Here is a 25,325-nt window from a genome sequence, read left to right as displayed (position 1 = left end):
CAGCAAATGCACTGCATGTGCTTCAAAAAATTAGTCATATGTGAAAGTCAAAGGGGAACAGTCCTTAGTGGGATGAAGAGGGGCTACAGTCAATAAGGAATTACGACCACAGTGAGTCCTATTCCAGTCGAGAGGATTTGCCATGGTCAGTCCTGCAGGTCAAGTGCAACAAGTTTGATGATGACAGGTAAATTAATCAGATGCTGTGGAGACATCAGTCCAAGGGTGTAGATCAAGTTTTCTTTCAAAGAAACGAAAAGAATGATTGAGTATGATGGAAGTGAATGAAAAAACAGTTCCTAGTGAAGCAGATGCAGGAGGGATCATGAGAATCATTGAGTGAATAGGAGGTGCACAGAGCAGGATTAGTTTGTAGTTTGGGAACTTGAGGAGAGTGAGAGCATTTGAGTAAATATGATGGATTTGAGACATGTAATCCTGAGCCTTGGTGAGATGTGTGTATGTGTATAGAGTGAGCGGTGGTCTTGGGAGGGTGAGGTAGTGGAGAGAATATTGTGACATTTATCCATGCAGACGGCAGAAGATTATTAGCTGTCTTCCTGCACAGCTGGGCATTCTGTTTGAACCAGGACACAGCACTGATCCAGGCTGCAATTTGTGTTTATGTTGGCTTGGTCTGGTGGCATAGCCTCCTGTACTGGGTCTGCAATGCCATCCTCTTCACTACCTTGTCCACCAAGGTCTCCTGGTGCTTCTCTGTGAAGTCAGGAGGGAGCTTTCCTCCATGTCATGTCCATGGTGATAACAGTAAAGCATCACATTATGATGGCCCAGTGCTGGCTTGAAGCTTCTGAAGTGGTATGCAATTGGGCTTAAATATGGTGCCAAATGCTTAAACAACAAAAGATCCTATCATTGGAGAACACTTCAGCCTGTCTGGCTGTGTCATTCTCAGAAAATGGTGTCCAAGACCACATAATTAATATGGGGAAATGGAAAATTATGTGAGAAAAGTTGCTCAGAGCCATGGCAGACCAAATGCCATGAATGTTTTGCTCCAAAATATGCTCACTGAAAATGGGAAATTTCCACCCATTAATTATTCTTACTCTTCAAATCTATCACAAAACTTAGCTTATGTGCTCTTTCCCATCCTTTCTCTTTCAATGCTCAAAATAAATTACATTTTTAATCATTCTCTGTTCTGATGGAAGGTCATGGATCTGAAATGTTAACTCATTCTCTTTGTCCACAGGACCTTCAGACCTCCAGTATTTCCAGCATTTTCTATTTTTGTTTCAGTAATGCAGCATCTGTGGTATTTTCATGTTTAAGATTCAATATTATATGTTGTTAGTTGATGCAGTATTTGTTTTCATATTCCTTTTTGTTCTCAATGCTTCATTCTATTCCTGCTATACTTAACCTCCACAAACATTTTCAGAACACTAGTATTCATTTATATGGGAAATGAGAAAGAATGAGCAGAAGCAGAATTTTCTCCCCCTCACATTCTCCCTAAATAACCTTCAAAGTTTGGCCAGTTACAGTATGATTCAGACTTAGTCAATTCAGCAGTCCAGCTATTCAACATTGCAGCTACTCAACTGTTTCTAAAACTATTACAACATCCATATAACTCTCTTGGATAAACAATGAATGCTGCACATTCAAAATGCCTATTAAGAATTCAGACAGAAAAATTGACACATTTGATTTATGGTTTGCATTATGTTCCTTTCATTAAGTGTAATTTGCAATCCTGTACGATTGTTGTTTTTTAATCTACAACTTATTTACACAGAGGTGGAACCTTGCAGCAAATAAACTTAGGAAATTCTAATTCCTGAAGAAGGGCTCATGCCTGAAACGTCAATTCTCCTGCTTCTTGGATGCTGCCTGATCTGCTGCGCTTTTCCAGCAACACATGTGCAGCTCTGATCTCCAGCATCTGCAGTCCTCACTTTCTCCTAGGAAATTCTAATCCCAATTATCTGGGCGATATTTAAATCTAGATCTCAGAAAGCCTATTTTCTATCTAGCACCCTCTTTCCAGTTTTCAAATAATTTCATGAGTTTTTCTCACAAAGTTTGCTGTAACACACAGGTTAACTTTGCAAACTTGCTAGGAATCAATTCTTGCTGATGTATTGGTTGCAATTAATATTGAAAGAGGGAATGCTAATTAAATCTGGTCTACTTCTACAAAGAATAGTATACATAAAGAGGAGGTGTACTTCATCAGAGCTTTTACAATGTTTTTGTTTTCAATTTACAAAAGTCTGCACTAATTTCAGGTATTCCATTGGAAAGTTTAACTGTCTATAAAACGTCTCAGCACCCTTGCTTCCAGCAAGCTTTGGATGATTATTTTTCAGAACAGGTACGTGATTATTTTCCATGACATGTTTATTTAAGTATATGGAATTATGTTGGGTATGTGAATTGTTCAGTTAACTCTATCAGTTAAAGTATCCACTGACAGGTATCATTTTGTAAAAGGTACCTCTCTATTGTAATTGTAGTGAGTGTCTTCCAGGATTTAATCGCTGTAAACATGTTTTTTTCTCAGTTTTCCCCCATAAATATATACTCAGTTTACTCATAATCTCTTCGTACCTTGGGTGAATTAAGGTTGACAATTGTGAGCAGTTAATAGATTGTAGCACAAGTGGAAGAGAACAATTTCAATAATGGTGGGATTAACCAGCTGTGGCATTTTCTGACTTCAATTACTCATTATTATAGATAGAATTGTGATGATGCTGTCACTTTAAAAAGGTTATTTTGTCCTGTGTTTTTTTCAAGAGTGGTCATAAAGGCAGAGGTACTGTAATGTCTACTTTAACAATGGCAGGGGAGTGGCTAGTTCTGTCAGTTCAAGTTTTTAGTTGTAGCAGTCACTGAAACTGCTACAGTGCAGAAAGGCTCCAAGCTTCAGCAGATGATTCTTGACTGACTTTTCCCTGAACCTCTCCTGCCTTTAAGAACCTATGTTTGAATTTACCTTTTGCCAAGGGGTGTGTTTATGAGATGTTACAGGAATTGGAACAGCTCTTTAGTTAAGTTGCTGTGTCAGGTCAGTTAAGTTTCCAATACTTAAGTTATTTTAAATTCCATTTTCTTTTGTTCATGTTTCAATTGTAGTGTTGAAATAAATTCTTATTTTGCTTAAAGCCGAGTGGCTTGACCAGCTGCATCACATCTGAAATATCCATTTTATATCTGCCTTTAAAATAAGAAAACATTAGGGTCTAGGCTACCTTCTTAAAATATTTTGAGGGGGTCTGGCCAGGTGCATAACAGAATGAATGAATGTAAATAGGTTGGAAGAGCCATGGGTTCCAACAGGTTATATGAGAGAATCACTTGGACAAACTGAGTACAGTTAAATGTTTGCACAAAACATCCAGTTTGGAGAAAATTTCCAACGTAAGAAATGAGGAACATTGGCATTTAGTATCAGGGAACAATCACCATGAAATGTAGTTAAAAACATCTGGTTGACTAATGTCCTTCAGGGAGCTTACAAAATATGGGTTTTATATGATTCCATTGGAGGGAGCAAAGTTGTTTCTCTGTTTGCTGGTGGACAATATGCAGGTGGGAAGATGTACACTTTCAACGATATGAACAAATGGAAATTTAAAGACAATGGATGGTTAGTTCTGGCATAGCTACAGGGAGGAGTCACCAGAGTGAACCATGCTGCTGCTTTTTTGAAGACTAAAGGAAGAGACTTTGATGTTCATTAGATATTGGGACTTCGAAACAGACTTAAATGAGTCTTTTTGAAGCTAGATACAAGGTTGCGCAATTCTGCAGAGAGTGTACTATATCCCAGAAAAGTGATGTGGAAGTTCAAGGGTGTGAAAATGGCAATAGTTTAGTGCAGTAGTGCCTATGAAGTAATGTTTAGTTGATGTTGTAAAAGTCTCAAAGCATGGAATCTTGTGTGATTTCTTTAAATTGGTCATCACAATTCAGATCTCCTTTTTGACAAGTTATAATAACATAATAACCATTCTACTTCCACTGAAAATGTTGTCCAAGGTTACCATGAATGTAATTCAAATTTCTGAAGCTAAAGTGTTTAAAATCATTTTCCTGTAAAGACACCGCCTTCTTACACACTTCCTCGAAGAGGTCATTATGGATAGCACCGAGTTGAGAGGGATACCCTACAAATCCATCTCCTCAAACAACCAGGCTTGGGTTTCCTGAAGTTGCTGTTGACCCTTTCCAAAGTATTGAACATTGACAGATCAGTTGTAGAGATTTGACTTTGACGATAAGCTTAGCAAAGAAATTAATCAAATTATAATTGACCTATCATACTAAATACATCAACCTGTCTTAACTGGCATCTTATGAACCAGTACTCTCATTAAACTGGCAAAAATTATATACCTGAAATACTGGACATTTACTGTATTATCATGTTCTCCATGATATCTGAGTAGTCAGTTGAGGATTCGAATGAGAAGGCTCTCTGCCATCAAGTTTTATTTAAGGCAAAGTTGCATTATTTATGTGATTTATTCTGTAAGTATTACAGTGGTGTGTCTTACCCTGCATTCCATTTCTATTACTTAGTGTGTGCTTTTATGTTGATTATTTGGACCTCTTGTTCAACCACCTCCTTGCTGGTGGACCCATAGGTGCCAGCTAATGAAACGTTTGCTGTACATTTTTTGGAATGGAGATGGGATTCGTTATGGTAAAGTTTCACTTTTCCAGTTCCTTCCAGGATATTAATACCAGTATTAAATAGGACCAATCAACATAAGGGAATAAGTATAAATGTGAACATTGATTATTGCTCAGTAAGAGAGTAATAGACAGAAAATGCTTAATACTAGCATCATCTATCAATGGATCATTAAAAATATGAACTCACAAATGCCAAATGTACTGCATGTGATATCCAGAAATGGTTGGAGGCATTGGATACTGCAAAGGCAAGGGCCATGAAACATTGTGGCAATTTTACTGAAGGCTTGTGCTCCAGAACTTGCCCCTCCCTGAGCCAAGCTACTCCGATACAGTTCCAACATCTGTCCAACAACAAGGAAACTTGCACAGCTTTGTCTTGAACTCATAAAGCAGGACAAATCCAACCCGGCCAATTACTGCCTCATCAGTCTACTCTCTATCATCAGTAAAATGATGGAAGGTGTCATCAACAGTGCTGTCAAACAGCACCTGCTCAGTAATAACCTGCTCAATGATGCACAGTTTGGATTCTGCCAGAACCACTCAGTTCCTAAACCCATGTTCAAACATGGATCAAAGAGCTAAATTCCAGAGGTGAGGTGAGAGTGTCAACTCTTGACATCAAGGCTGCATTAGACCAAGTGTGGCATCAATGAGCCCAAGCAAACATGGAATCAATAGGAATCAAGGGCAAACTCAGCTCCTCATCTCCACTCAACTTCCGGATATCTGTACAGATGTTCCTCAAGGTATTGTCCAAGGCCCAACCATCTTCAGCTGCTTCATCAATGACCTTCCCTCCATCATCAGGTCAGAAATGGGGATGTTCGCTGATGATTGCACAATTTTCAGTAACATTTACAATTGCTCAGATACTGAAGCAGTCCAGTTTCAAATGCAACAACATCTGGACAATATCCAGGCTTGGACTGACAAGTGGCAAGCAATACTTGCGCTAAACAAATGCCCAAGCAATGATCATCTCCAATAAGAGACAATTCAACCACGACCTCTTGACATTCAATGGTATTATAATCACTGAGTCCACCACTATGAACATCCTAATGATTACCATTGATCGGAAGCTCACCTTACTCACCACATAAGTGCAGTGGCTACAAGAGCAGGTCAGAGGCTAGGAAGACTGCATTGAGTAACTTACATCCTTGTTAAGTTCTTTGTCTTCCTGAGGTCCTTACACACTTGGTGCAACAGCAACACACTAACTTCTGTGAACAACAGCCAAATTTTATTAAGCAGAGTACAGTACAAACTTTCTGGAGGAACCTTTAACACACACCTCGCAGGGCTTACGGGGTTGTGACAAAATCTCTCTCCGTACAAAGGAAACAGTCCTTCCTTTATTCAAAATCTTTATATCATAATTAGCAATGTTCACAAGGCAACCCCCTGTCATTCCCTCACAGTCACATGCCACTCAAGATACAATGCAGTGACCATCTCACCTCCAGAAACAATGTAATATAAATCATCCCTTAATAGTTAGATTTGGTGTGAATGATTTTTTTTTAACTGCAGGGAGTAGTCAGAATTCCAACAATAATGTTGGTATTAATTTTGAATAGGTGATGATGACAATGTAAATCATCCCTGAATGGCAAGGGATGGGAATGTAAACCTCCCACATTCCACCTTTAAGGCAAAGACACACAGCCGTACCCCCAGGGCATTCAATTTCTTGCAGTCAGCTGAGAAAATTAACTCTTCAATATTACACTCCCTCCTTTTATCATTCCATAATAACCACCTAGGTGGCACTGCCACCTTTTTAAGAATCTTACTGCCAGTACTTAAGCAAGTTATTGACACAACATACAATTATTATAACAAGAATTACTCGTCCGTGCAGTGGATAGAATCTGCAGGATCCTCCCATGTGGAAACAAAAAAGTGTTTACCAGTAAAGTTCTTAAATCCACAGTCCTTAGTGACCACTCCACTCCCTCCAAGTTGATTGGAAATGAGCCAGTTATCTAAAATCTCCTTCAGTAAAGATCAACCTGAAAACAAAATCCAGTATGGCCTTGTACTCCACTCCACGGAGAAATCTGAATTCTTGAATAAGGGCAGTTAATAACTTAACAAACTGACAAGACTTCCATCCTTGCTGAGATGCTTCAGATGGAGGATATCAGCACATCTGAGTGTGAAGTGCAGCAGGTGCAGCAGATGCAGCATCAGGCTAGGTGAATGCAGCATTCTTTTGGTGCTTCTGCTCCCGCTCTACTGTCAAATGTAACAAAGTCAACTGGCTGATTTAATGCTATCTTGATCAGTGAACCATCATATCCTTAAAGGAGCAAAAGAGAAGGCAAAGGTTTAATATCCATAGGAAGGCCACTGACGAAAAGCGTACTGACCTCCTCTCCACTGTTGTTAGCTCCTTCAATTTTCGTGCTCATGACTGGGGAGCTGATTGTATCCAGTGGATCAGGTTGTGGAGGGGCAGTCAGTGGTCCAAAGGCATGTTTTACCTATGAATGGAGAAACTCTAGAGACAATGTTAGCTGCTGAAAGTATTTTTGCATTTTTTTCTCTCATTCCTTCCTTGTTAAGGTGTGGATATCAGTATGAAGACAGTCACACATTTAAATTGTGTCTGTCTATTTCAATATTCATCGAATTCTTTAAGTCTGTTACTCTGTTCACTATTTATGAAATTATCAAGTTTTATACAATCTATAAACTTCTAAATTGTACTCGCTAAACAATTCAATCTTTATAAACAACAATCAGTGGTCCTAGAATCAAACCCTTGGATACCCCATTGAGGTTATTCAAAAATTATTTTCCTTTAACAAGTTAATACTTGGCTGATGTGAGAGCCATCAGGAAAAGTATTTCAGAATTCTGAAACAGCAAGAAAACAACAAAATGTTTCCTGTCTTTTAGCCATTGAAGAGGCTGTTTCAGCTCAGATTTAAATCTCAAATATTCATGGGAAACAAATGCAGAATATATTAAAATATGTTCTCCAAATGACACTTCCCAAATAAAACAGCCGGAATTACAATGGCAACTTTGGTAAAGATCAACATTCTTTGAATTTGCAATATGAGGGGGGCCAATGTGTAATGTTAAATGATTAAATTGTACTATCTGTTTGGACTTTAATGTAATGTGAAAGGGTTAAATTGTACATGTCTTTCTCCAAGGAGCTGAACATGCTGAAAATGGGTGGGGGCGATATTCTGTCTCATAGACAGCATGCAGGAATTTAGATGACTATCCATTATAATTCACACTTCATTTGGACAACCATTTACTACTATTCTACTGCTGTTATCAAATTAAACTCTCACTCCCTTTCATAGCGATCCCCAGCCAATCAAATTCGTTTGCGTTATCATCCTCTCATACTGAAGTATATCACACCTACATTATCTTGGGGAATCACGGAGTTAGGAAATCATTTGCATAACAATTCCCAGGATTAGGGCATTTACATTATTTCTGAGGATGACCTTATCCTACCATTGTACCTGGCATGACATGTGGTTGTTGGGGGTGGGGGTGGAATTTGGCCGGAGTAGCTGTGAACATTACCAACTGACTTCTATAAAGGCAATGTGTTTCCTTTGTTCAGGGCCTGTTTGACTCGACTTTGCACACCTGCAAAGAGTTCAAAGAGGTCACCTAGCTTGAGCAGGCTTTAATAAACTTTAACTGTTTGCAGAAGTTGGTGTGTGCAAATTGCATCTCGTGTGTGAAACCTCGGAAAAAGAACCTAACAAATGAAGTCTTATCAATAATTGACAGAACTAAAACAGCTCAGCTTCAAGTTCTAATATTCTCTAAAATCTTAACAAACATCAAAATTAAAATGCACTTTTCTTTTTGTGAACACTTTACATTAAAAAAAGAGATACTTTAATACAATCTCATAACCACTGACGTAGTTGTTTTTTTTGAAACAGGCTTTGTAGAATTTCAAACAAATTAGGGGCTCAAGGGCCTCAATCAGCTTGCTTTAAGGTTACATGTTTGATAATTTTAAAAAGGACCTAATGTTGTACAATTTCAATGTAAAAACAAAATCTGCCCAATTACTTCGTCCACAAAATGCATTGAATTGAGATCCTGATTCAAATAAGACAAAACAGTTACTTTAAAGGATTTTCTGAACCAGTATTTTAACAAATCAAAATATTTAAATATCAAATTCTGTATGGCATAATTTATATTGAAACTCCCTTTTTCGACCTATGTATTAGTACAACCTTAATTTCAGCATTTTTCAGATCTTTTTGCCTCCTCTCGATGAAATTATATTTATAAAAAGAGAAAACCCTCACAGCGGACCACACAGCGCCGCAGTCCATGCCACTCCCCTCCCCCAGAAGAAGGACTCGCAGAGTCAAGTCCACAGCCCAGAAACTGAGACTCAACAAAAACCTAGTCAAAGCTTCCCTGTTAGTCAGTGTACTTTGTCAGGATTCGAGCGGACCGTCTCTACTTTCTCCCCCTTCTCCCGGTGAGGCCATGTTGTTCTAAAAGTACTTCTAAGGGGAGGGGTGGGGGATAAAGCCGATAAATCTTTTTATGCTTCAGAGCCTCAAATCTCATGTCTGTAGTGTCCACACCCACTTCAGACCTTTGTGTGAGGGATTTCCCCTCTTAACAACTGGTCTAAGGTAGGGCGATAGAGACAGACACATTAAATATCCTCTATCTTTTATTTCTTATGTTACACTCTATGTTCTGGAGCCTCAAACCTCTCTACTAAAGGACTTTAACCCCCTTTTACCTAGGTGGACTTTAACCTCCGAATTCTCAATAACTTATGATTCTGAAAGCAAACTCATCAGTGTCGAAGTACCTAAGTTACCTCTGAGACTCTGTCACCACAGTGTCCTAGGGGACAAAGGGTCGACTGAGCGGTAGGTTAAGGAGAGAGATCAAGGTAAATCTGACCTCATGGGCTCATCCGTCTCACACAACTGGCACTCGGACGATCACTTATTCAGTCCACCGGGAAACTCCATGTATGTTGGAATCCCACCGCTGCCACCAAATGTTTAGTTCTTTTTTTTCCTGAGGTCCTTACAAACTTGATGCAACTGCAACACACCAATGTCTGCGCACAAGCAAAATTTATTAAGCACAATACAAGCTTTGGAGAAACCCTGAACACTCTTCGCCATTGCTTACAAGGCATGTCCAGCGTGTCCAAACAAAGGAATCAGTCCTTCCTTTATACAATATATTTACATCACAGTCAGCAATGCTCACAAGACAATCCCCAGTCACTCCCTCCCAGTCATATGCCACTCAAGACACAATGCAGTGACCACCTCACCTCCAGAAACAATGTAATGCAAACCATCCCTTAATGGCCAGATCTGGTGTGAATTGTATTGTTTTGTAACTATAGGGGAGTAATCAACTATCAATTGCAATGCTCCTATTGATTTCCGAGTAGGGGATGAAAATGTAAATAGCTCTGAATGGCAAGGAAATGGCCATGTAATTGGCTCTGAATAATAGGAGATAATGTAATTTCTTACAATCTATGTGTAAGTCAGCAGCACCTTCGCCCTCAAACCCTACCCCTCCAACAGCAACAAGGACAGAACCTCCCGGTCCTCACCTTCCACTCCATCAACCTCCACCAGCAACCAGCATCATCTGCTGAGATTTCTGCCACCTACAAACAGACCCCACCACCAGGGATATATTTCCCTCCCCACCCTTATCCGCTTTCCGCCAAGACCATTCCCTCCATGATTACAAACCACCCTTCCTCCTGGCACCTTCCCCCGCCACCACAGGAATTACAAAACCTGCGCCCACACCTCCCCCCTTACCTCCATCCAAGGCCCCAAAGGAGCCTTCCACATCCATCAAAGTTTCACCTGCACATCCACAAATGTCATTTATTGTATCCGCTGCTCCCGATGTGGTGTCCTTTACCTTGGGGAGACTGGAAGCCTTCTCGCAGAGCACTTTAGGGAGCATCTCCAGGACAACCACACCAATCAATCCCACTGCCCCTTGGCCGAACATTTCAACACCCCCCACCCCACCCCACCCCACCCCACCCCCAATCTGCCGAGGACATGGAGGTACTGGGCCTCCTCCACCTCCACTCACCACCCAATGCCTGGAGGAAGAACACTTCATCTTCTACCTCGGAACACTTCAACCCAAGGGCATCAAAGTGGACCAGTTTCCTCATTTCCCCTCACCCCATCTTACCCCAGTTCCAACCATCTAGCTCAGCACCATCCTCATGACCTGTCCTACCTGCCAATCTTCCTTTCCACCTATCTGCTCCACCCTCCTCTCCGACCTTTCACCTTCATCCTCACCTCCATCCACCTATTGCACTCTTAGCTACCTTCACCCCAGCCCCAAACCCCTCCCATTTATCTCTCCACCCCGGAGGCTCCCTGCCTTATTCCTGAAGGGCTTTTGCCTGAAATGTCGATTTTCCTGCTCATTGGATGCTGCCTGACCTGCTGTGCTTTTCCAGCACCACTCTAATCTTGACTGCACTCCACCCTAGCTTCAGGACATCCAACTTCCTGTGGGTCAGCAGGGCAAGTTAACTCTTTAATATCATTTTCCCTCCTTTTAAACCCAGGGGATTTGAACTTCAGTTAAACTCAGTAACTTATGATTCTAAAAGCGAACTCATGAGCATGCAAGTACATATTACCTCAGAAATTCCATGACAACAGAGTGCTAGGAGACAAGGGGTTGACTGAGTGGTAATTTGAGGAGAAAAATCAAGGTAAATCTTACCTTATGAACCCATCCATCTCACGCAACCAACATTCAGATGATCATTTATTCAGTCCATCTGGAAGCTCTGAGTATGTTGGAATTCCACGGCTGGCACCAAATGTTAAGTTCTTTTTTTCCTGAGATTCTTGCACACTTGATGCAACTGCAACACACCAACATCTGTGAACAATAACCAAACTTTATTCAGCAGAATACAGTACAAACTTTCTGGAGGAACCTTTAACACATACCTCGCAGGGCTTACAGGGTCATGGCAAAAGCTGTCTCTGAACAAAGGCAACACTCCCTCTTTTATACAAAATCTTTACATCATTGTTAATAATGCCCACAACACAGCCCCCAGCCACACCCTCACATGCCACTCAAGACACAATGCAGTGACCACCTCACCTCCAGAAACAATGTAATGCAAGCCATCCCTTAATAGCCAGATCTGGTGTGAATTGTTTTTTTTTAACTACAAGGAGTAGTCAGAATTCCAACTGTAATGTTGTTATTGACTTTGAATAGGTAATGATGACAATGTAAATCATCCCTGAATGGCAAGGGATGGGAATGTAAATCTCCCACATTCCACCTATAAGACAAAGACACACCACCCCGCCCCCAGGGCATTCCGTTTCTTGCAGGTCATCAGATCAAATTAACTTTTTAACTTCACATCCTAACTCACCAAAGCCTGTCCAGTATGTATAAGGTGCAAGTCAGGAGTGTGATGGACTGCTTCTCACTTGCTAAGGTGGATGGTTGCAGCTCCAACAACACGCAAGAAGCTTGACATGCAGGAGAAAGCAGCCTACTTGATTGGTGCCACAGCCAGGAGCATCCACTGCCTTCTCCACTGACGCTCAGTAGCAACTGCATGTACTATCTACAGAATGCACTGCAAAATTTCACCAAAGATCCTTAGACAGCACCTTCCAAACCCATGACTACTTCTGTATTGAAGGACAAGGACAGCAGCTACATTGGAACACTACGTCTGCAAGTGCCCCTCCGAGCCACTCACCATCCTGACTTGGAAGCATATCACTTTTGCTGCAGTATTGCTGAGTCAAAGCCTTGTTTAATTGCATTGCGAGCCTACCTACAGCATGTGGACTGCAGCATTCAAGAAGGCCACTCAGCACCATCTTCTCAAAGGTACCTAGGGGTGTGTAATAAATGCCAGCAAGCAAATGACATCCACAACCCATGCGTAATTTTTTTTTTAAAAGGCAGGTACGTAAAAGCAATACTGTCTCTTTAATGTTAGTTCTAGTTGCCTACGGCTGAACATGACAAAATGGCTATTAGGGGTTTTCTTTTTAAGTGACAGACAATTGAAGGAAAGTTTAGCTGATGCAGCATTTCATATAGCTCAAATCATGGACTGCACAGACAAACAACAAAATGCCTCTGCATTTTAGTAAGATGGGACTAGACTGCAGACAGCAAGACTCTGATAAGGTAGCTCAGATGAAAACCATCAGATTTGAGATTTCCAATTTTTGTATGAAATAGAAAGGGAAAGCTTGACCTACCTGAGATGAGGCTTTTTAAATAATTATAATTACGTATTAGAGTAGACACATTCGTACAACACCAGTAGTTTAAATTTATTAGATATTGGGGAATTAAATTTCTGATGTGGTTAGCTTTGGATGCAGGCATACCTTTAAAAAAACCATTTTTCTCCATCAGCAAGAAGATTTGAAAAATTTGGTCCAACCCATCCAAGGAACCAGATACCCCAACCCAATCTAGTCCTACCGACCAGCATCCAGACCATATCCCTCCAAACCCATCCTATTCATATACTCATCCAAATGCCTTTTAAATGTTGCAATTGTACCAGCCTCCACCACTTCCTCTGGTAGCTCATTCCATACACATACCACCCTCTGTGTGAAAACGTTGCTACTTAGGTGTCTTTTACATCTTTCCCCTCTCACCCTAAACCTACGCCCTCTAGTTCTGTACTCCATGACCCCAGGGAAAAGACTTTGTCTATTTATCTTTTCCATGCCCCTCATAATTTTGTAAACCTCTATAAGGTCAACTCTCAGCCTCCAACGCTCCAGGGAAAACAGCCCCAGCCTGTTCAGCCTCTCCCTATAGCTCAAATCCTCCAACTCTGGCAACATCCTTGTCAATCTTTTCTGAACCCTTTCAAGTTTCACAACATCTTTCCGATAGGAAGGAGACCAGAATTGCACACAGTATTCCAACAGTGGCCTAACCAATGTCCTATACAACCACCAACATGACCTCCCAACTCCTGTACTCAATACTCTGACCAATAAAGGTGAGCATACCAAACGCCGCCTTCACTATCCTATCTACCTACCACTCCACTTTCAAGGAGCTGTGAACCTGCACTCCAAGGCCTCTTTGTTCAGTAACCTTACCATTAAATGTATAAGTCCTGCTAAGATTTGCTTTCCCAAAATAAAGCACCTCGCATTTATCTGAATTAAACTCCATCTACCACTTCTCAGCCCATTTGCCCATTAATCTGAGGTAACCTTCTTCGCTGTCCACTACACCTCCAATTTTGGTGTCACCAGCAAACTAACTGCTCGCATTAAATCATTTATGTAAATGACAAAAAGTAGAGGACCCAGCACTCCACTGGCCAGACTTCCAGTCTGAAAAACAACCCTTCACCACCAACCTCTGTCTTCTACCTTTGAACCAGTTCTGTATCCAAATGGCTAGTTCTACTTGTATTCTGTGAGATCTAATCTTGCTAACCAGTCTCCCATGGGGAACCTTGTCGAACACCTTACTGAAGTCCATATAGATATGATCATAGTATTGAACTATGTATAACTTTGTAAGTAAAGTTTTGTTAGATCTGTTATTACAAATATTATAACAACTGGTAGAAATTAACATCCTTCCTAATATTCTGTACTTAGATCAGCAAAGGATATGCATTGCATGACCGAATTTGAAAAGTCGTTGGTAATAAGCGAGTATATGATGTGGCTGGCAAATGTCAAGGAATAGACATAACAATAGGTGTTGGTCGTAAGAGTTCAAGGACAGACGGTCTGTTTGGGGGGGTCTGGCAAACCCCACAAGATGAATGGGAGGACCTAGGGTGGACCACAGAGTTGCCCATCATTGATTGTATATTCACAGGATTGTATGTATAGGTCAGATAAGAATGGCAGGCACTTGTATCGATGTTGCATGTAACCATTCTAATGTGGCATATACAAAATAGAGTGTCACTGACCTCTCCTTCAATCGGAGTTTTAATTAAAAGAGCAACTAAGCTCCACCTGAAAACCAGACTCAGAGTGGTCTCTGGCCTCTCCCACAGATGTGGTAAAGGAGCTCGGAGTAAAGATCGATTTGTGCTACTGAACATAGACCTCAGCCTTCTCTTTAAAATTCCTCTCCAACACTAAAGATATAATTAATGAACACTTAAACATATTCATTCTAACCCACAAATCTAATTAACCTTCAAGAAATAAATGTTTACAATACCAACATTAACATATTTAGTTATGTCCACAGGGCATTCCTGTGTACACAGTTTGAAGGGAAATGTTAACCTATTTCTAACATATAGGACAACATATGTACTGAATTAGTGAATAGCAGGATGCCATTCAAACATATTATAAATTTATGTATGTTACTTGTAAATTCCAATGTATCTATAATGGTGAAAACAAAGACTATTTATTACCTGATTAAGATGATTGATAGCAATATGGCATGCTATTCTGTCAAGAGATGTATTTTCTCATGGAATTTCATAGTTTGGAACTGGTAAGAAAAGTACATTAATCTGTTTTCCTTTCTCCCACTAGGGAATCCCAGATGTCATCACCTTTTTCAGTCCTTCCGGTGTTAAATTTTGTCTGAATACTATCAAAAAATTGGCAGGGGACCTCTTTGACACAATTAAGGTACTATTCTTGGAAATATCTTTTGGCATGTACTTGATTGATTTTATCTCAAAAATAAAGGCAACAACAGAAGACCCTATAGAACCAAATCAACAATTGTGACTTTACAGGATGTTTCCTGCATTGTGGAGCATGCCACAAGCAAGCCAAAGCTCCTCCTTTGTAATACATAAATTAATTGATGGCAATATTTTCTAGCTTATTGAAGCAGTATCATAGGGAGTGTGAATCCATATAAGAGCGTTTAATTTTAACCAGATATATTCTGATTGATCCCACACAAAAAAAATCAGCAATCTTCTTTAGCTATTCTTTCTTTTGGCACATGTTTTTAATTCATAATCATTATTACTGTGATCTCTGGGTCTGACTTTTTACAAGGTTGATTCTTAACAAATGGTTGACAGTTGAAATTGTACTTTTTTTTCTTAGTAATTCTCACATTGTTTTTTTTGAACTATTTAATGCTGGGATTTGGTGCTGCATTTCCAATTGCAAGACTATTTGTAGACATATTTCCTAAACATGCCAATAAAAGCAAAATATTACAGATGCTGGAAATCTGAAATAGAGAAAGTAAGTACTGGATTAACTCAGTAAGTTTGGCAGCTCCTGTGGAGAAGGAATTAAAGTTAATGCTTTGAGTCCAAATATTCTTTTTGAAAGCTACAAAGAAGAATCCTTAGACTCAAAGCATTAACTCTGCTGCCAGACCTGCTCAGTTTTTCAGCATTTTCTGTTTTCCTAAACATTGTTTATACCAAATACTTAACTGATGTGCAGAATTCCATTACCATGGCAGTTGTGCCAAGAGTTTGTGTTGAAAAAGTGAGCAGTTGCTCCTCAGCTTTTGACATCCCCTTGGCCTCAACCCAGATATTCATTCTAACCCACAAATCTAATTAACCTTCAAGAAATAAATGTTTACAATACCAACATTAAAATTCACAGGGCATTCCTGTGTACACTGTTTGAAGGGAAATGTTAACCCATTTCTAACAGATATTGGCCCATCAAATAACTTGTCCAAAGATGCTTTAACTTCCTTCTCCTTCCAGTGCAATCTCATATAGGTACCAGTTGAGTTGCCAGTGGCTCTCTGTTGCAAGTTTCCCTGTCTCTTTTGTAGCAATGAACAGGTGTAAAATCAGCATTATGTATAGCTTGTCACATGCCGTGGAGGAAATTTGGAATATTCTCAAAGAACTCTGGAAGCTTATGACCAGTGGAATGCCACAAGGATCAGTGCTGGGTCTACTTCTTTTTGTCATTTATATAAATGATTTTGATGTGACCGTAAGAAATATAGCTAGTAAGTTTGCAGATGACACCAAAATTGGAGGTGAAGTGGACAGCGAAGAAGGTTACCTCAGATTACAACAGGATCTTGATCAGATGGGCCAGTGGGCTGAAAAGTGGCAGATGGAGTTTAATTCAGATAAATGCGAGGTACTGCATTTTGGGAAAGCAAATCTTAACAGAACTTATACACTTAATGATAGGATCCTAGAGAGTGTTGCTAAACAAAGAGACCTTGGAGTGCAAGTTCAGAGCTCCTTGACAATGGAGTCGCAGTGAAGTGAAGGTGGCAGGCTAGTGAAGGCGGCATTTGGTATGCTTTCCTTTATTGGTCAGAGTATTGAGTACAGGAGTTGGGAGGTCATGTTGCGGCTATACAGGACATTGGTTAGGTCACTGTTGGAATATTATGTGCAATTGTGGTCTCCTTCCTATTGGAAAGATGTTGTGAAACTTGAAAGGGTTCAGAAAATGTTTACAAGGATGTTGCCAGGGTTGGAGGACTTGAGCTATAGGGAGAGGCTGAACAGGCTGGGGCTATTTTCCCTGGAGTGTTGGAGGCTGAGGGGTAACCTTATAGAGGTTTACAAAATCACGAGGGGCATGGATAGGTGGGGTGGGGGAGTCCAGAACTAGAGGACATAGATTTAGGGTGAGAGGAGAAGGATATAAAAGAGACCTAAGGGGTCATTTTTTCACACAGAGGGTAGTACGTATATGGAATGAGCTGCCAGAGGAAGTGGTGGAGGCTGGTACAATTGCAACATTTAAAAGGCATTTGGATGGGTATATGGATAGGAAGGATTTGGAGGGAAAAGGGCCGGGTGCTGGCAGGTGGGAATAGGTTGGGTTGGGATATCTGGTTGCATGGACAGTTTGGGCTGAAGGGTCTGTTTCTGTGTTGTACATTTCTATGACTCTATAACTGCCTAAAGTGCTTTGTCAACTAATTCCCCTTTGCAAGAAGCCATATAAGATAATTGGCTGGAAGCCTCTGTTCAGGTTGTTTATGCTTCTCTATAATTATCACTGCTTGTTTCTCTGCATTTGAGTTCTGCCTTAGCCGGTGCTTTCTCCTAATCTAGCATCTAAACGGAGTGAAGGATTTTATGACATTTTGTTTGATTGTGTTTACAGTTTGCAGCAATAGGACCAACAACAGCTGATGCCATGGCAACAGAGGGACTGACTGTGAGTTGTACTTCAAAAAAACCTACAGCTCAAGATCTAGCAGCTAGTATAAGAAAAGTGCTATAAAAAAGTGACAAATACATAACAGCAAAACATTGTTTCTTTTTCTTTAATGGTTAAAATGTTTGCTCAGTTAACATGTGTTCTTTAGATTCTGTTTAAATTGTAGCCTTGTTTCCTATCATTGTAAAATTACTTTAAATCAGGAAATTTCTCTTTAATTAGTCTATTTCTGTAACATGATTTTCTAAAATATATTTGTGAATCCCAGGAAATTGCATGTTCCTTAATCAGACTGAGAAAAAGATGTAAGAAATCTCTTTATAAGGTAGTATCTCATTTACGGTACACAATCATTTTTTATATATCTTTCCCAAAGGTTTTGAGAAATCTTGATTTTTTTTTCAAATTAATGTGAAAGTCTAGCAGTGCTGTAATGTAAACAACAAAGTATTGGATTCTAATCTTTACAATCATTTTTATGATAAGAATAATAATTTTGGAGTAATGAGGATTGGACTTTGGCAAGTATGTCTGCACCATCCCATTAAAATGTTTATTATTCAGGTTGATGATAACATATTTAAATTATGCATATTCTTTCAGCCTATAAGGTCTATGATTTGAGACTCAGGGCAGAATTTATTCACTAATGGGATTTGGATATTGCTGACTAAGCCAGCATTTATTGCTCAGAGGGCAGTAAGGGTCAACTATATTTGTTATGGGTCTGGAGTCATTTGTAGGCCAGACCAGGGAAGAATGAAATGACAGACTTCCTTCCCTAAAGGACTTTAGTGAACCAGAATTTTTTTTTAATGACAATCGACTGTGGTTACATAGTTGTCATTAGGCTAACTTTTTATTCTGGATTGCTGTTGAGTTCCGTTTTCACCAGCTGCCATTTTAGGATTCAAACACATATCCACAAAGCTTTTGCCTGTGGTTTTGAATTACTAGTCCAGTAACATTACCACCATACCATCACCTGCCGTCTGTACGAGATTTGCTCAGTTGTATTCAATTTGGTGACAATTTTTTTTGTACATAAATATAACTGATAAAAATTATGTTTTGTTTCCAAACATTTTGCCTCTGTTTTGTCTTTGGAATGGCAGTCAGAGCAAAGATGACTTGGGTTATTACATTTCAATAAACTTTCTGAGCTGAATCTAAACTCTAAATAAGATTGTGGTCTTATTTACCATTTATTTCTGCAATGTCCTGTAAGTTGGTGAATGACAAAGTCTAGCGTCCAACCAGGATCTTGTATATTTTTAAAAGCTAATTTGATTTTTTTGAATCTAATATTGTAGTTTATTGTTTGCGATGTGTTATTTATTTTATCAAACCAGAGCAATACCTAACATTGTTTAATATTGTTTGGTCTTTAAAAGGATAACAAGAACTCAGGCTAGGGGCTGCACTGAACTGATGAATTTCTGCATGTCAATAGTTGAGAGAACAAAGGCTTTTAAAACAATCCATGACTTGAATATATTGGTTAGAAATTGGAAACTCTGTATTCAAGTGAAATATTCATTTGCTTTTGTTCAATGAACCAGATTTATAACTTACAGAACCAATATCTAGTTTGTCAATGTTCATCAGAAAAGAGAAGCATGAAGTGCATCCTGAATGCTTAACAATGGTCCCGATAGTGCACTGGGGAGAACCGAGAGTTTTTACTTTTGTTCCTCCAGTGAAACTGACTACTCCTTTTAAGATTAGATTACCTACAGTGTGGAACCAGGCGCTTTGGCCCAACAAATCCACACCGACCCTCCCAAGAGTAACTCACCCAGTCCCATTTCCCTCTGACTAATACACCGAACACTATGGGCAATTTAGCATGGCCAATTCACCTGACCTGCACATCTTTGGATTGTGGGAGGAAACCCGAGCAGACACAGGGAGAATGTGCAAATTCCACACAAACAGTCGCCTGAGGCTGGAGTTGGACCTGGGACCCTGATGCTGTGAGGCAGCAGTGCTAACCACTAAGCCACTGTGCTGCCCATTAAAGTACAGAATAATTCAGGAAAACAGAAGATTCCGTGTCACTTCAATGGGCTCATTTTGGCAGTATCTCCCAACTGTAATCAGTGAGAAATTTTACAAATTAACAAAATGTGGGAAAAGATTTGCTAACCCACGATAGGCCCACAAAAGCAAAATTGGCCAAACTGTACCAGAACACCCAGAATTCCTGAGCAGTTCACAAGCTGAGTCATACAGCACGCAGACAAGGCAATACACTTTAAGCTCCCATAGACATAACAGAAAACCACAGATATCTCAAAGCCCCAAGGGCAGTTTCACAACCCAGCAAGACCCAAGCCACACAAAGAGCAGAACAAACAGGCACCAGTAAGGACATGCTCCAGGAACAGGACAATGGAAGTACCTCACCTCTTCAGAAGAGACATTAACACCTACCTGTGAAGATGAATGGAACCATGGTACTGTCAGAATGTTGCATTGTGTGAAGGAACAGGACATTCATCCGATAAACTGTTTTCCAATTAGCATCCTTGCAACTAAATTACTCCATTTCCAAAAATATTATAGTTTCCCATTTCTTAATCAGTGTCATTGTGCAGCATTACTATAAAACTGGTCTGTGAGGAGAAATCTGATCTCCCTGTGCAGACTGTCAGTTCTGTGTCAGCCTAGTCAATTTCTCTTCCAGCCATATTGCTTGCAATAAACTGTTTGACAATTTCACTTCCAGCTGTGTTTTGTGATCTCTAACCTATTGGGCAAATTTCTCCGACACAAAATTTCAAATCTTACCTGTTAGCCTTATTATAAGAATCCTGAAAAGATGACAGAATAGAAACAAAAGAACTGTGCATGCTGTAAATCAGAAACAAAAACAGAAATTACTGGAAAAGCTCAGCAGATCTGGCAGCATCTGTGCAGAGAAATCAAAATTAACATTTCAGGTCCAGTGACCCATCCTCAGAAGGTTACACTTTGGTGATTGCAATGCAGCTGGAATTTTAAGGGTAGTATTTTCATATTTACTGCTAAACATCCTGACAGGCTTTGAAAGAGAAATTTATATTTCTAGTATGTCATATTTCTTCATTATAAAAAAATGTTACACTTAAAGTTCGATAAGCTTGGTTTATCTTCATTTTAGCTTCTGTTTTAATTAGTCCATAAATTTGTTGTTATCTGAAAATATAAGTTAAAGGCGTTGTGCTTTAATTTCCTTTTTAATGTGTGCGCATACTTCAGTGTGTTTTTCTGCATAATGTGCTTGCTGATATCACTGCTGCAGCAAGCTATGACACCACTTTAACGTGACACTAGACTTAAAATGCCACTGAGGAAGAGGAACACTACACCACAAAACTCCCTAGATATTTGTAGGCAGCTGTCTTCCAGATATGTGGTGTACATCACTGTTTCACCGTTGACCATAAAATTGGGACATGATCAGAGTCAAATGGAAAAAAAAATACATTTTGGTTGTTGGAGAATAAAAACATCCTTGTGGGAGTTATTGTTTGCCCTAAAAGTTGCAGTTTTTCTCCATCACTGGTTTTGTAGCATTTGATAACTGATGAATATTGTAATTTTACAAATCTAGTAAATTAGAAGGGAGGATTTTAACAGACTGAAGGCAATATAACCCCAAAGAACAGCTAATATGAGGTTTGGCAAGTGGTTAAAATTTGAAAAATTTCAAATGTTCCACCAATCAGTCTTAAACCCCCCCTACTTGCATATTTAGTAGATTTGGGGCTGGCCACGGCCAAAAGTCTGCCCTCGAGTGGAAGGCCAGAGCAGCTAAGTCTGATAAGAGAATTGTGTGCCTCCTTTTTTCTTCTAATTTCTTTTGACCAAGTTTCCAGCATCATAGAAATCCTGAACATAAGGCTTTGAGAAGGCTGTATCCAAGAACACCATCCATATATTGTGTTGAAAACTTATAAGTTCTGTTTGTGGCTGAGGAGGAGCATGCGTACTCACCTGTTTCCAGGTCCATGTTCACCAAACCTCTGTGACAATGACTGAAACTGCTGGGGTTTTTTACCGTGATCATAACTAGAACCAACCTCCCTCAAAAACCATATCCAGAACCCCCAGCCTTCCATGTGACCATGACCTACACTTTCCTCATTAGAAGCAAAGTACTGTGGATACTGGACATCTGAAATAAATGTTGAAAGTGCTGGAAAAACTCAGCATCTGCAGAAAAACAAACAAACTTAATCTTTTAAGTTCAATATAATTCTCTTTGTAGCTGAAGGAGGCTGGAAAAATAATATCTCTGGGTGCCCTTGTCTTCTGTTACCATCAGCATCTCCCTTGCCTTTTGCTTTGGGTACTTTTACCATCTGTTCTTATTCCTCCTCCCTAGTTTTTCAACAGCATCAACTACTAGCACTTTTGCTGCCTTGTTCAGTTCCAAAGAAGAGTCATTTTTGGACTCTAAATGTTAACTCTGTTTTTCTGCCTACAGCAGCTTTAAAAAAAAGTGGGCGGCACAATGGTTAGCACTGCTGCCTCACATCCCCAGAGACCCGGCTTCAATTCCCACCTCAGGCAACTGTCTGTGTGGAGTTTGCACATTCTCCCCGTGTCTCTGTGGGTTTCCTCCCACAGTCCAAAAAAGTGCAGGTTAGTGAATTGGCCATTCTAAATTGCCCGTAGTGTTAGGTGAAGGGGTAAATGTAGGGGAATGGGTCTGGGTGGGTTGCTCTTCGGAAGGTCGGTGTGGACTTGTTGGGCCGAAGGGCCTGTTTCCACACTGTAAGTAATCTAATCTAATCAGATGCTGCCAAACCTGTTTTTTTCTCCAGCATTTCCTTTTTTATCACTACTAATCTATGATTCTTTATTCCTGATGAAGGGCTTTTGCCCGAAACGTCGATTTCGAAGCTACTTGGATGCTGCCTGAACTGCTGTGCTCTTCCAGCACCACTAATCCAGAATATGATTCTTCTCAGTTATTTGCGGGATTTTCTACTCAGTAAGCCAGGAACTCGTCAAACAGACTGGCTGTCAGATGGAAAACCTGTACAAACAAAAGCTGTCATATTTGACAAAAATGTATTCTAGCTCTTTCCATCAGCTTTGCAAAGGCACATTCCAGGGGAGATGGGCAATAGTGTCTTCCCATCACAACTGCTCTGTGTGCTGTGTGCAAAAATACAGGATTCCAGGCATGCAGGTCAGTTTAGCAAGTAACAGTTTAACAAATTACTTTGATAGGTATCCTTCTGACAGATCCACCATTACTAGATTTTCCTTTCGATTTTTGGCATATCCCCAAATAATTCCAAACCAAATCTTTGGGGACAAAGTATCTGCTATCATCCATGTGCCAGGAAGCTTTGACCTCTATTTGCCGAAATTGTCATCCCTATTGTTCCCACAGCCTTCCTGGTGGGCTTAGACAAAAGTTTGAATGAACTCAAATGAAACATTAGAGAGAGTATAGCAGTGTCACAAAACTTGTCGATATTGTTTGAGATGTTGCTGCTGATGTTTGCAGATTTCCTCCATCAGATGCATTTTGGAGACCCTCAATCATTTATACATGGAAAGTATTGTCAAGAGCCTGTGGTTCAAGGTAATGAAGAAGGTGCTTATCCTATTATCCTGCCCATTGGCGATTACTGTATACCTCTGAGTAATGTGAGGTTATCAGAGATCTTCCTGGCAGGTACAGTGCAGCTCAAATCATTGGGAATCACTGACTCCAGAACAAAACTGACATACTCACAATCAAATATGCCATCAACTTCTGATTTTTTTCCTTCTGTCCCTTTTGCTTCTGTGTGAGACTGACTATATCTTTTCTCATATATGCTGCCAGCCACAAACATACTCTTCCAGCAAGTGTGGGCCAATACTGTCTCTTTTTTATTATTTAACTTTTTTAAAATTCAAACCATTCAAGAAATGTTACTAAACACCTCTGGAGCAGGTGGGACTTGAACCAAGACCTCCTGTTTCAGGGATAGGGATGCCAATCCAGTCTCAGAGCTGCTTCATCATTGGTTTCAGTTGCTGAGGACCTAGAATTTTCTTCCTACACCTACAGAGTTGTCACTGTTTCTCTATAGACAGTTGCAACAACCAGATCACACACGGTTACACAGATTTTTTTATTCACTCATGGGACATGGGTTTTGCTGGCTGGACGAATATTTGTTGTCCTTGAGCAGGAGGTGGTGCGCTGCCTTCTTGAACCATTGCAGCCCATGTGCTGTAGGTAGACCCACAATGTCCTTAGGGAGAGAATTCCAGGATTATGATCCTGTTAACAGAGAAGGGACATATCTTCAAGACTGTGTCTTGGAAGGGAACTTGCAGGTGGTGATGTTTCCATGTATCTGCTGCTCTCTTTCTTTGAGATGGAAGTGGTTTTGGGTTTGGAAGGTAATGTTTTTGGAAGATGCTACTGAACATCAGTGGTGGAGGAAGTGGATATGTGTGGATGTGATGCCAAACAAGCAGGCTGCTTTGTGAGTGTTGCTAAAGCTGCAACCATCCAGGCAAGTGGGGAGTATTTCATCACACTCCTGACCTGTGCCTTGTTGATCATAGGCAGGTGTTGGAGAGTTCGATTGTGAGTTACATACTGCAGGAGTGCTAGCCTCAAAAAGGGCTGTTGAAAGGCTGGGGAAACCAGAATATTTTCTAATTAACCTGTTAGACCTCTGGAACAGATGGGACATGAACCTAAAGCTCAGAGAAGCCACAAGAGCCTAAGTCCACCAGTGCAGAAATCTGGTATTCCAATTCATACTAAGCAATAAAGGCGCTTAAAATTTAAGGGTCTAGGTTAGAGTGGTGCTGGAAAAGCACACCAAGTCAGGCAGCATCCGAGGAGCAGGAAAATCGACGATTCGGGCAAAAGCCCTTCATCGTATTTTACCCGTGTGTAAAGATCACTTTCAAGAACTCTATAGATTTTCCTGCTCCTCGGATGCTGTCTGACCTGCTGTGCTTTTCCAGCACCACTCTAATCTAGACTCTGGTTTCCAGCATCTGCACTCATTGTTTTTACCTACTTAAATTTTAAAGCAAGGCATTTAACATAATCAAACCAATTAAAATCAATGACTTTTTGAAATAATAGTTATGTCAAACATTTAAGAGAATTAAGTATCTAACCTCCAATCCCCTTTGCACATGTTACGTTCTCTTAGGTACAGCCATGATGCACCTCTCCGATAATTTAAAATCTCCTGTAATTTCCTTTAAAATTTCCTATATTTTAGTTTTTGCACGATTCAGAATTTTGAATATAAAGCTCCCCAAATCGACTTGATGCTACAGAGTTCTTGAAAGTGATTTTTACACAAGGGTAAAAGTACGATTGGATTGATTCACACTTTTCCTGACAACCTTCAAATTGCAGTCGACTCTAAAGTTTACAGTTTGCCGCCATCAACCACCCGAAAATAATCTACAGACCGTTCAACTGTCAGTAAATAATTGCTGAAAAAA

At 40.1% G+C, this 25,325-nt stretch overlaps 1 protein-coding gene across 5 annotated transcripts in view; it reads left to right on the top strand.

Annotated features, from left to right (window-relative positions):
* Positions 1 to 19,020, top strand: part of uros (uroporphyrinogen III synthase) — a 49,926-nt gene extending 30,906 nt beyond the window's left edge. For all 5 annotated transcript variants that reach the window (XM_072557581.1, XM_072557579.1, XM_072557582.1 and 2 more), the window contains exons 8-10: positions 2,259 to 2,344; positions 15,261 to 15,359; positions 17,796 to 19,020. In XM_072557581.1, coding sequence (XP_072413682.1) covers positions 2,259 to 2,344; positions 15,261 to 15,359; positions 17,796 to 17,915 — 305 coding nt within the window. In that variant the 3' untranslated portion in view covers positions 17,916 to 19,020. The remainder of the gene's footprint in view (positions 1 to 2,258; positions 2,345 to 15,260; positions 15,360 to 17,795) is intronic.
* The last annotated feature ends 6,305 nt before the right edge of the window (positions 19,021 to 25,325 follow it).

Source organism: Chiloscyllium punctatum, chromosome 38 (genome assembly GCF_047496795.1).
Source record: "Chiloscyllium punctatum isolate Juve2018m chromosome 38, sChiPun1.3, whole genome shotgun sequence".
Classification (NCBI taxonomy): Eukaryota; Metazoa; Chordata; class Chondrichthyes; order Orectolobiformes; family Hemiscylliidae; genus Chiloscyllium; species Chiloscyllium punctatum.
The sequence above is the reverse complement of the archived record's forward strand: the minus strand, read 5'-3'. Positions and strand labels throughout refer to the sequence as shown.